General features: G+C 45.4%; 1 protein-coding gene across 2 annotated transcripts in view; it reads right to left on the bottom strand.

Moving 5' to 3' along the window:
* Clip4 (CAP-Gly domain containing linker protein family member 4) overlaps window positions 1-13105 on the bottom strand; it is an 81605-nt gene that overhangs the window by 17063 nt on the left and 51437 nt on the right. For both annotated transcript variants that reach the window (XM_021217769.2, XM_029531389.1), the window contains exons 9-13: window positions 9708-9848; window positions 6709-6801; window positions 5836-5979; window positions 3137-3271; window positions 166-289 (exon numbers count right to left, since the gene is read on the bottom strand). In XM_021217769.2, coding sequence (XP_021073428.2) covers window positions 166-289; window positions 3137-3271; window positions 5836-5979; window positions 6709-6801; window positions 9708-9848 — 637 coding nt within the window. The remainder of the gene's footprint in view (window positions 1-165; window positions 290-3136; window positions 3272-5835; window positions 5980-6708; window positions 6802-9707; window positions 9849-13105) is intronic.

The raw sequence follows: 13105 nt of genomic DNA, 5'->3' as shown, positions 1-13105 counted from the left end.
GCAAGGCAAATTTAGCTTCCCGTGAGCCTTCCCGCCAAGGAAGGTGGCCAGTTAACCCGTTGAAGGAACGCATGTGCTTATCTTCCAGATGGGAATCAGGGACCCATGTGCCACAGGAAACTGCAGAGTTTCTGTAAACAGATGCACATTCCAGTTTCTCCTCACCTCTGCACCCTGGACGGGGGTGCAAATATTCCATATCTCGGAGAGCAACTAAAATACTGCACACCTCCAACCGAACCGTCATTCTTCCCGTGGGGCTTCTCCAGCTCTATGCCATACCAATACCCTAGAACATGAATATTGCATTTTAAAGGCATCTGCACTTCATTCACAACTGCTGTGTGGTAATACGAACTCAACGTCGGGATGGCTCGGCGTTTTCACAAATGACCGAGATGATGGAAGATCATCATGGTCATTAAGCTCTCAGATGATTAAATTATAAAATAAAACTTGAAAATTTGAAAAGTGGGAGAAACGTTTCAGTGGCATAATTGCAGAGCAGTACATTAAGGGAGGAAAAAATAAAACACACAAACTCAGATTTGTGGGGAATTAGCCATCATGCAAGGAGAGCACCACCAAAATATATCTTAAGACTATAATGCAAAAGAAACCGTCCTTGGCTCTAACGTAGCGAGCTTTAGTGAGAGCAGCACGGAATGCTACTGAGAGACATGAATCCTCAGGTGGACAGCTCTCTTCAGCTCACCCTCCATGTAGCAGAACATCACAAACACCCACTAAATAATTAAACAAGGGCAGAGATAACACGGAAGACACACAGATCCCGCTCCATCTTCTAAGTAACTGAAAAGGCATCGGTTTGCTAATAGGAGAACTTGTCTTAGAAGACAGTATCTATGGGGCTAGCTGTGAGAAACCAAGTCCCTGGAGAGACTAAAACCAAAACAACAGGGCTGCACTTCCAGTAGCATGAGCTGGGTGGACATACTCTAAAGTGGGGATTCCTGGGGGTCCTATGATCCGCTAAACAGGCCTCACAGTTCACACGCTTGTAGTGTGAGCATACAGCACATTTGGTCTTTTACAATCAACAGCAAATAAAGAATGTGCATGTGATCATTTGGTCTTTCACAACCAACAGCAAGAATGGGTATGTGAATACAACCAACTCACTAAAAATTATGAAATACAAAATACTCCTTCCTTCAGATGACTTGCTAGTTCAGAGTCGGTTCCAATTACAGGAACCTTAAAAGCCAACTTAGAATACACTCTCGGTTTGTCTTGGGTTTTGTTTGATTTGGTTGATTGGTTAGTTGGCTGGCTGGTTTACGTTACACCTGACCCTATTCTAGATACTTAGATTGGGGCTAAGAGAGACTGAAGTACAGCCAGTGTCTTTTATATTTGAGTGGCCCTACTAGGCCATCTCTCAGTGTCTACAAGCCTCTTGGTCTAACCCCACGAATTCTCTGAAAACAGACTGTGAGCTTCTGACGTGCCTAGACCAGATGAGTCTGGTTAGAGTGATCTCTGAGTACCAGTTACAATTTTCCAGGTCTCACTTCCTGCTGTGTTTGATTGGCCTTTCCATGTAAATATTTTTTCTTTAATTAAAAGCCCCATTGTAGTAATTTTTCTTTAATTAAAAGCCCCATTGTAACTGCCATGTGTTTACTATATAACTCTTGAAAATGTGTGACATACATACACACACACACACACACACACACACACTGGCGCAGTAGTTGTGAAAACAGCCTAGCAGAGAGCTATGCTATGTACTATGTAGTGTGAGATGTAAGAGAGGCCCAAGGGAGGCTTGAATTCTAACATAGCTCGAATAAAGCACCGACTTACACTAAAAGTGGCATTAATCGAAGAAGAGAGAGCATGCCTGGTTCTCATGCTTCTGTCTCATACACAGCCATGGGCATTCCTGGTGGTCTGGCACGGTCTCTGTCTAGCGTGGCGGCAGCCACGGTGAGCCACGAGCTCAGAGCGAAGGTGACTAAACCTCTGAAGGTTCAGGCTCATCTAAAACATAGGCTCCTGGGTGTGCAGGTGCCACCTGGCCCTCTCTGCACCAGCCAGTGGGAACTGGGGCTTAAGGACCAGGACAGAAAGCTACTGCTGTTCTGCCTCCTGCTACTGTTGTGAATGGTGCAGTTCCTGCCTCTGACACAGGATTGTCACAGCTTTGGTCAGACAACACTGTGGCAGGCTAATCTGTGGGTCTGCAGACAGAATAAGATCTCAGCTCTTTCGTGAGTCCTGACAGATGCTAAGTTACAAACTTTTCTCTTTCAATCTCCTAGATAACCTTTTCTCAAATCCTGCAATGCCACCATGTGTTAATATGGCATATTGCTACTTAAAACACAGCTGTGGGTCCATGCAGCTGACTGCTGATCTGCGGACATACACAGGAAGATAATCTTTACCTTTAAAAAATATTTATTATTTCTATTCATGTGTATGTGTATGAAACTGTGTGATTTTATGTGCACCAGGTATGCAGATGCCCATGGAGGCCTCAAACCCCCTGAACCTGCGGTTGCAGGTAGGTGTGAGACACCTGATGTAGGTTGCTGGGAACTAAACCCAGATCTTCTGCAAGAGCAGTCAGTGCTCTTAACCACTGAGCCATCTCTCCAGCCACAATCTTTACTTTGGGAAACAGCACTAGGTCAACTGGGATGCATATTTAAGTTCACAGACATGTATTTTTTTAGACCCCAGGGAACACAACTGTTTTATCTTCTTGGCTTTTCTCTCTAAGCCATCCTGACAAAAAAACAAAAACAAAAAGACAAAAAACAAGATGGTCCATCTACATGTTCGCCTCCAGGATTATCTGGGAGGGCGGGAGAAGTGACTTTCCTGAAATACTTTCCAGGTATTTAGCACACTCTGTAGTCAGAATAAACCAGGGACGTCAAACTAATTTTAATATTAGACAAATGTTCAACACAGGAGAATTCCATGGACACCAGTCAGTCTATCACAGACAGCTGTATCACTTCCCACACTCTCTGCCTCTGCCACCAGCCACAAGAACCAGGAAGGGAGACCCTCCCTAGGACTGAGTCCCATCTGCTGTTTAGGTTTAAATAAACCTTTTGCACAAAACTGACGTTGAACCAAGACCATTGAGGGGAGTTACCTGGAGCAAAGTTTGTTGTTCCAAAGAACTTAATGGTGCCTACTCTCTGGCCTACGACCAGCACCCTTTCTCCAAGGCGGAGCGCTCCTTCACGGTGACTGCTATTTGCTGAAGATGTGGCTGAAGACTTCAAACCTGTTCACGTGGTGCGTGGGAGGTATGGGAAGGGAAGGTAAAGAGGAAAAAAAACACAAAGGGAGGAGAAACTCAAAAAAAGCACATTAGTTTTTAAAACTCACTTCACGTGTTCTAACTAGCCTGGTTAGTCGGATATCAAATTGTGTATTTGTCATGGCTGCGGTCCTCACTCAGGAGGCCAAGGCACTAAAAGGAAACAAGAAGCTTCCCTAAGAAAGACCACTGCCATGGGAACAGCACAAACCTTGTTCCTAGAAAAGAGTCGGCGCCACTAAGACAGCCAGGTACACACTCCACTCTGACACAGAGGGGTCTGTGAAGAACCAGTGCCTAGCAAGCTCAGCCTCCTGTCACGTCACGGGGATTCACCGTTGGTGCTACAGCACGAGAGCGGAGACAGACAACGTGGGAAGAGCATGTGAGACCAAGTGGTGGTCAGCTGCGGCCAGTGGGCCAGTCCCTAGCCACGTGAAGCACAGAGCTCTGTATTCACCCAGATTCCGTGCAGGACGTGCAGGAATGTAATTCCAGGTGAAACCGCTATAGGCTGAGTAGCCCAAACAGGACAATCCAGATGTATGGCGTTCCGAAACCTGAACACCCTTAGCACAGATGCTTGAATTCACATTCAGATTAGAATGTGCCACCCCTTGTAGCTATCCAGATACAATCTCTCAACGCTTCAGATTCTGAAGGTTTCCAGGTTTCAGAGCTTCTGGCTAGAGATGGTCCAAAGATTGTGCAAATATTCTAAAAAGCTCAAACTGGCCTAATTCAAAATACTTCTGACCCCAATCACGTCAGTTAAGGAATGTCCAGCTTAAGGCAGTTCCTGACTACCCCAACTTGCTTTCCTTCAACTTAATTCAAGGCTACCCCTAAAATGCCCACGTAGCTAGCCTCTAGGAAATACTATCTCAAGAGGTGTTCAAATCCAGAAGGCTGGCTCCTGGGCCCTGACCTATCAGTACTGAGTATCGACTGAACAGCTACCATCCAGGAAGGCCTCAAGAACTCTAGGTGAAGGCCTAGGAGGGGTCAACTGTGGGAACGGGAGACTGAAGACAAAGAAGCAAACAAGCCTGTGAAAGCAGAGGTGCAGACCTACTGCACCACTGAGAAACCCAGACCTACTTAACCAGTGCTCTCCATAAAAGGTGCAGCGATGGGTAAGGCCTGGCCTGAGAGTTAACCAAGACAGGTGTTCACAGCTCAGAGGTGCCACACCCACACTGGCACCCAGACCCAGGGCCAGGGTACCTCAGGCCTGCCCACTGTTCATGTAGTTCAACAATGGGAGCTAGTGAGCCAGGCCGAGTGCAGACTTCCTCCACACCTCTCCACTCTCTTGGCCCTCTCTCTCTCACTCCAGTTACTATCCCTTCCACCCTTGTCTGGGTTCTGCCATTCACTCTCCCTCCAATGTGAAAAGCTCTCTGCTCACTCTAGTTTTATGTGTCTGGAGCTCTAAACACAGACGGTCTGACCCCAGCCCTCAGCCACACACATCTGCCTTTCCCCGGGGAAGGTCTTAACACACCCCCCATTCTGATTATCGTATCCACTATAATTTATGTCAACACGATCCTCAACTGAATAAAAAGGAAAAATAGAAATATATAGGCACACTGGGACTGCTTGTTCCAGGGAAAAGGGGAGAAAGGAAGTCATTCTAAACTCCTATATAATGTCTAAAATCGAGTAAAAGTCAAAAGTCCAAATTCCAAATTCCAAATACAGTAATATTTAAAATGCAATAAAGTAAGAACAGGGTGGCCGAGTCACTGCCTACTGCCCTCTGTTCCTCAGGACCCAGAAAAGAAACTGGCCAGGAGTGGGGGGCGGGTCAGAGCGGGAACTGCTGCACAGGAGCAACTCCAGGCCCAACCTCCAAGCCCCCCCACTTTCCAGATCCCCACTTCTGGGTTTACTCTACTAGGGTCACTACGGAGGGTTTGGGGACAAGGTAAACCATGTCACCACCTAGGTGAAAGCCTGGGCGTGTGCTTTCACACTGTCACAAATCCTGAGGAGTAGTGGTTGGGGAGACCCTGCAGGCTACAAATGGATGTCCCCTGGGGGGGCCCTGAGCCTCTCCTGCACAGCTTCAAACGACCTCAGCAAAAGCAGAGCTGGAGGTCAACAGGACAATGACAGGCAGGCCTGTGGGAGGGCTGAGGTGCAAAATCTACCAACTAGATGACAGTAAAGTCTCAAAAACAACCGCAGAGCCAGGGGTCCTTGACTGCAGGCCGGGGAGGCAGGGACAGGGCATGGAGTTCAGTATGACTGAAGCGCAGGGGCAAAGGGTGAAGGGTGCCTACATGTGGTGTCACCCAAAGAACAAGACGGCTCAATCTGCCTGGGGTGTAGGGAGAAGAGGGGGAGGGGAAGGGGAGCAGGAAAGGGTAAGGGGGGAGGGGAGGGGAAGGGGCAAGCAAAGGGGAGGGGAGGGGAGAAGGGTAGAGGGCTCCTTCTACACGTTAAAGAGAGCAAATCCACTTACAAACAAAGCAAGATAAAAAACACCAAGAAAGCCTGGTTGAAAAAGCCATAGATACCAGCACTGGCTCTGGCCGGGAGGGAGGGGCTTTTGCTCAGAGCCTTCTTGCCACCGCTGCTTGGGGTCAGCTTCTTTGGGTAGCTCTGCTTGTGGTCCAGGGAGGATGTGGAGGAGGAGCTGCTGATGGACCCAGGCTGGGTAGCTGGCGAGGGAGCAGGAAAGAATCACAATTTAAAGGGTGGTTTTAAAGAGAGAGAACAAACAAAAGAGAAAAGAGAGAGAGGGGGAAAAAAGATAAGGACTAATAAGATGTTTTCTGGGCAAACTTTTCTGAAGCGCTTCATTTAGAGTCCTCAATTGTGGATTATCTAGTGTCAAATTAAATGCCTGATTTATCCAATTGCACGGCTGTTTCCACACTAAATAGATCACTGTTTACACAAGCAGAAATTTTTTTAAGGATTCACAGTAACATATCTTAGTCAGGGGGTGTCACCCTACCAATTAATGCTAACTAATCTAACACACACACACTCCACTCTTCTTAGGGGAAACTGTAATAGAGTCCCTTCAAACACACACATGTATACAAATGCACGCACGCTACTAACATGTCTTAAGGTGACACCATTTTAACCTTGAATCATTCTGTAGTCAGCCTAAAGGTGCACAGACTCCTCCCTCCTGACACTCAAAAGTCTGGCCACGCCTCCTGCACTGTGGACCCCCTCCCCCTCATCCCCCCCCAGGCCAGGAATTCTTTCTGCATCCATATTTTTAAAAGTTTTTTTTTTTTTCCAAAGATTAGTTTTGCTATGGTGATTTTTCCCTTCCCAACTTTAAGCCAAATCATACAAGCTGGCTAGCACTGTGTTATCTGGATTCCCGCCAGGGCTGTAGCTTTAAGAACAGGGAGTGATGGTTACATTACCATCATTTTCTGCTACAGTTTTCGGTTCTTCACTGGGAGGCAATGCCAGTGTGGATTCAGAAGCATTGTTCTCTTTTTTAGATGTCATCGACCCTGGTGAATAAACACAAAGGTGATTTCAGCGAAAGACAATGGTGGTTTGTTTTCAGATGAGGTCTCACTGTGTAGTCCTGGCTGTCCTAGAACTCACTCTGTAGACCAGGCTGGCCTCTCAAACTCACAGAGATCTGCCTGCCTCTGCCCTCTGAGTGCTGGCATGAAAAGCATGCACCTCCATTTATCCACTTGTAAAGACACAATGAATATGCTTTCGCAGACAGGAGGAAGGACCACCTCAGTATTTAAGGTCGTGAAAAGGAGCTGGACACACCACTCGGTGACACGGCACCTTCCAAGCACACACGAGCCCTGCTTAGAATCCAGCACTGCAGAGCTAAGAAAAAAGAAGAGGGTGTGTTCACAGTGCATCTGCCAACTCCAGCTGTGCCCCTGCTACAGCTATCTAAAATATCTGCACTGTTGTCTCTATAGCTAATAGGTTTGCTCAGAACGGGAGTCACACAGGTAGGGAGTGGCAAACGTGTCACTGCTGAGATGTGGCTGAGTAGGACTCAGAAACAACTTACATGACACCGTTTCCTGCCATAACCAATTCCCACAACCTCATTTGAAAAAAAAGCTCGTGAATAATGGTTGTTTGCTAAGCCCTTCACATCAACCCAATCCACCCTGAGAGCTTCCCAGCATTTTTTTTTTTTTGAGCTGTCAGCAGCCATTCCCAGTCACCTCGCAAAGCATTTTGAGCAGAAAATTCTACATAAGACTTTGCTGCAAACAGAAACCAGACACAGTTCGAATGTGCCCTGAAGAGAGGACCTTTGAGTTTAGTGTGGCCAAGGACCTCTGCTATCTAAGCACCAATGAAGGGGGGTGGAGGTGGGGGGACAGAAACTCTGCAAAGAGGAACCAGTGGCTTATCAAGATGCACTGAGTCGGGGCTGGAGTGGGACCAATCTCCTTCCCAAAGCAGGAGGTCTAGGAGGAGGAAGTGAGTGGGGATTCTGGAAAGTCAGAGAAAAATCTCCTAAGAAGACACAGCCTGTGGGTAGCCTGGCAGGAAAGGAGTCCTCCAGGACTCAGGGGAGGCAAGCAGGACACATGGGTAGCAGATACCTCAGAGGGTGACGGAGCCTGGACAGCCCTGCCTAGCATTGCTAGGCTCGGAGGTCAAGCCTAGTTCTGCAGAAGAGGAGGCTAGGGGATGAGAAGAAGAAGGGGCTGCAAGCCTCCAGTTAGGGGACAGACGGAAATGTCCTGTGGAGCCTGAGTCTTGCCTTGGACTTGAAATGGAGGACAGGTGTGGACAGAATTCCAGCTCGGTGACATTTCTTTAGCAGCCACAGCTAGAGGGAGAAGGGAAGGCTGGACACTGTAGAAGTTACTCCAGCAGTCAAAGGGTGTGTGAGACGCCACCGCAGCTGTGGCATGAGAAAACCTGCAGAATGTAGGTTATTCAGTTATTTTATTTTTCAGTCCTAGAATTCCATTTGACCCTTTGGTTTTGAACTGTCATCAAGACAACTGAACAGGAAGTTTTAAGAATGGTATAAAGATCATTGTGTATCTACCCAGTTTTCCCTAAAACAGTGTTTCACAAACTATACAACAATATCCAAGCAGGAAACATGCATTACTCTCATCCACTGATGTGACTCCAATCACCTTAGGTTTAGTCGATGTTATGTGCATGCATGTGCATTTGCATGTATGTGTGCACATGCACACACATGTGTATGCATCCACACACATAAACAGCATGTGAGAGAGCTCACCTTAATTTTCATGGAGAACCTGACTGTGATATATGGAGTTATCTGGGAACAGATCTAACAAACAGGCCAAAAATATCTACAGAAATAAAAAACTTTACCATCATATTAAGATATTTTAAATTATCCAACCAAACAGAAAAATTGTTCCAAGCACATAATTAAAGATGGCTATAACAATGTCAACTCTTTTCAAATTGGCACAAGGATTAAATGTAATGTCTGCTTAGATGTCAACAGATTTAAAAAAAAAAAAAAAAGAAAAGAAAAGAAAAGAAAAGAAACTTTTGAGAACTTAAAGTATGTAAGGAAGTGTATGACCTTTAGGGGCCCCAAATAAGGGGACAATCTTCTAAGAAGGCATTCCCCTCTGCTGGATAGCACATCAAGGTAATTATGAAGCAGAACTACAGGTAGCCTAGCAACCAACAGGAAGAGAGGAGAAAGGCAAACTCCTCGTCTGGGGGCCACCCTTTCAGAAGGTAGAAACCTTCCTGTGCCAGCTGCCAACATTTACTGAATACCTATGTTTGTGCTATGAGCTTCTGTGAACACAAAAGCACAAATTATTCTCACAGTCTACTTAAAGTTTAGAATCTGACTGAGAGAACAGAAGATCTACACAAATAAAGCAATCAGTGGACAAGATAACAACCGGGCTGTGCAGGTTAAAAGAATACACATGGGACAATGGAGAGCAGAGAGGTTAAATGAGTTGGATTGTCATGCAGGATCTGTATGGAGTGAGGAACAGGAAGGACTGCCCACAGCCGCCCACAGGTGAGGAGAGACAGCGGGAGAGCGGGCACGAGAACAGTAAAGCAGGGCTAATCACAGGAGCAGAAAGAGGCCACTCTGAGCAACCCAGGAACTTCACAGAAGAGGCGAGGCACGGGGAGCAAGTTGTGTTTCATGAAGCCGCACTGGAAGCATAAAATCCAGCCCTGAGCCTAACGATGGGGCATTTGAAGCACAGAAAGTGGGAAAGGAAAGAAGCCATTGTCAGAGACTTAAGTCACATTCGTAACTGAGACCCAAACCACCAAGGCCTTGCTTTTGTGAGGTGTGGTCTTTGTGGTGGACTTCAGAGTGAAGCAGTCCAAACGCCTGAATCCCACGTGCGGTTTCAAGTGCGGTTTAGGAGCTGCTGACCTCCCCAGTGTGACCTACCGGAATTGACTCTGGATGTGACGTGGGCTACATCGACCTTCTGGGATCGGGCGTGTGGGGCAGCTCTCGTGGAAGGAGTGTGTGTGGTGGTTTTCCTCCCATCTTTTACTTTACTTATCTTTGAAAGGGGCGCAAAAATACCTGAGGGCCAAGACAGAACTACAGTTAGTGTGGAGCAAGTAGAAGCACATTCAAATTCAAGGCAAATGTAACTGTTGCTAGCACAGGCTACCTCTGTGTAAATGTTCCCATCTGCTGTTCTAAGTGACTGAGAATAATAGCTACTACCTAGTATGAGTCATTCTACTTCCTGTCTGCTCAGGGTTTATATCCTCCCAACATTGAAGGGCTCCTCAATCCCTCTCTCATCTCCCTTTCGTACTGCACACCTTTTAGACACAAATTCCAATGTTGCTCTTGCCTGCATTTCCCCACTATAACTAATTATAGTCCCTTACACACAGTACAGACACAATAAATCTTTTCGACTGCATAAAATTATCTTCCCCAAAGGCCTAGCCCTCAATTCCTGACAAGCAGAAGCAATACAGTGTGTGTTGAGAAAGGGAGGTATACAGAGGCAGGGGACTGCCTATCTACAGCAGCTGGGATCATAAAACCCAACTGAGAAAGTTTATAGAGGCAATAAAATATCCAGTTTGAGTAAGAACACACAGGCATTGAAGAGAGTGAATACAGACTATAAATACCAAGATTATCTCCCTACCACACTTAAAAAGAAAATAAAGTCATAATATGTACATTACACTCTGAGTGTTTACAACCTAACAAACACGCATCGTATTGAAACGTTAAAGCAGGATGGGAAGACTTGCACCTTTACACAAAGGGAGCATTCCGTTCATAGCTGAGCAGTGCCGCTACATACTTTCCTGAAAACCTTTGAAATGCTTTTCTCTTTTGGACTCTGCATGACCTTACCTTGATTTTCCTGGTGTGTGTGTGTGTGTGTGTGTATTGTAGAGATTGTAATTATCTCTCATGTCACTGACATGAGGTTGTTTTTGACAACAATGATGAAGAGGAGGATTACAATTAAATCTGCCAAGGTTTAAAGCAGGGGTTCTCAACCTTCCCAATGCTGCAACCCTTCAATACAGTTAGATCCTCATGCTGTGGTGATGCCCAACCATAACATTATTTTCATTGCTACTTTTACTTCATAACTGTAATTTTTCTACTGTTATGAATCATGATGTAAATATTTTTGGAGCTAGAGGTTTGCCAATGGGTTGCAGCCCACAGGTTGAGAACTATGCTGGCTTAAAAAAAATGAAATATTCTACTCTAGATATATGAATTTTTAGACTTTTTGGAGCTTAGAAATTCCCACCTAATCCTCCTTATGGAATGAATTATAAAGAAATGAACTTAGATGCAAGGGTACCCACATTTATAAAAGAAATACTACAAAAGCTTAAGTCACACATTGGACACACATAGTGGGAGACTTGAAGACCAATGGATAGGTCACAGAAACAGAAACTACACAGAAATAATGAAACTAGCACACATTATGAATCAAATGGACTTAACAGACATCTACATAACATTCATCCAAACACAGAAGAATATACTTTCTTCTCAGCACCTCAGGGAACCGTCTCCAAAATTGGCTATATACTTGATCACAAAGCAATCCTTAAGAAGACAGAAATACCCCTTGTATCCTATCAGATCACCATGATTTAAACAAGACTTCAACAGCAACAGAAACAACAGGAAACCTACAAATTCATGGGAACTGAACATCTGTCACCACAACGACCACCGGGTCAAAGAAGAAATAAAGAAAAAAAATTAAAGACTTTCTAGAATTCAATGAAAATGTAGGCACAGCATACCCAAACTTACTGGACATAATGAAAGCAGTGTTAAAAGGAAAGTTCATAGAACTAAGTGCCTTCATTAAGAAACTGGAGAGATCCCATACTAGCAGCTAAACGGACCACCTGAAATCTCTAGAACAAAAAAGAAACAAACACACCTCAGAAGAGTAGACAACGGGAAACAGTCAAACTCAGGGCTGATGTCAATAAATCAGAAACAAAGAGAACATAAAGAATCAACAAAACTAAGAGGTGGTTCATTGAGAAAATCAACAAGATAGCCAACCCTTAGCTAAACTAACTAAAAGACAGAAAGACACCATCCAAACTAACAAAATCAGAAATGGCAAGGGGGATATAACGGCAGACACTGAGGATATGCAATGAATCATTAGGTCTTACTTCAAAAGCCTATACTCCACAAAAATCAGAAAATCTAAATGAAATGGATGATTTTCTAGACAGACCCCACTTACCAAGTTTAATCAAGATCAGGTAAACAATTGAAACAGTCCTATAAACCCAAGGAAAAAAGCAGCAGTCATTAAAAAATCTCCCAAACAAAAAAGACCAGGGGCAGATGGTTTTACCCAAGAAATCTACCAGACTTTCAAAGAAGAGTTAACACCAATACTCTTCAAATTATCCCACAAAATAGAAACAGAACAACCACTACTAAACTCATTCTATGAGGCCACAGTCACACTGATACCTAACCCACAAAGATTCAACAAAGAGAGAATTTCTAACCTGGGCCTCCAGATTACAAGCCCGCCCTTGTCACTTCACTTCCTAACAACCACCAATCAGGAGGAAGGCAGAAGTTAAGTTTATGGTTTGGCTCCTGACAGCAGCCAATTATCTTAAAGGGCAACAAAATTCCATAACAGCCCCATAATCAGCTATGTGCCAGGCTAGAAACCCCCTCGCTTGCTTGCCATTTCCTATAAAACCTGTCCCACTGAGAGCTCGGGGCTTCATCCCCATCCTTCTGTGTCAGCGACTGATGTGTAGCCCAAGCTTGAGCTTGAACAAAGACCCTAGTCCAAATACATTGGAATCGGTTCCTTGGAGTCTTCTGGGGTTCACAAAATGGGCACATCAGAACTACCAACCAAACAGCAACATGGGTTAGACCTAGGCCACCCCACACATACGTAGCAGAAGGGAAGCTTAGTCTTCATGGAGATCCCCCAACAACTGGAGCAGGGGCTGTGCCTGACTCTGTTGCCTGCCTGTGGATCCTGTTCCCCTAACTGGGCTGCCTTGTCCTGCCTCAGTCATACAGGATGTACCTAGTCCTGCGGTGACTTTATGTGCCAGGGTGGGTTGGTACCCAGCAGGGGACCTCCCACTTCTAAGAGAAAAAGGGGAGGGAGAGATGGGGAGGGACTATGTTAAGGGGGACCAGAGGAGAGGGGGACTGAGATCAGAATGTAAAGTGAATAAATATGTGTTTATGCTTGTGTAAGAAAAGGGCAGATCAGCCACCAAACGCAGACACTACTGCATACACCAGCAAGATTTTGCTAAAGGGACCCTGATATA

Source organism: Mus pahari, chromosome 18, assembly GCF_900095145.1.
Source record: "Mus pahari chromosome 18, PAHARI_EIJ_v1.1, whole genome shotgun sequence".
NCBI lineage: Eukaryota > Metazoa > Chordata > Mammalia > Rodentia > Muridae > Mus > Mus pahari.
The sequence above is the reverse complement of the archived record's forward strand: the minus strand, read 5'-3'. Positions and strand labels throughout refer to the sequence as shown.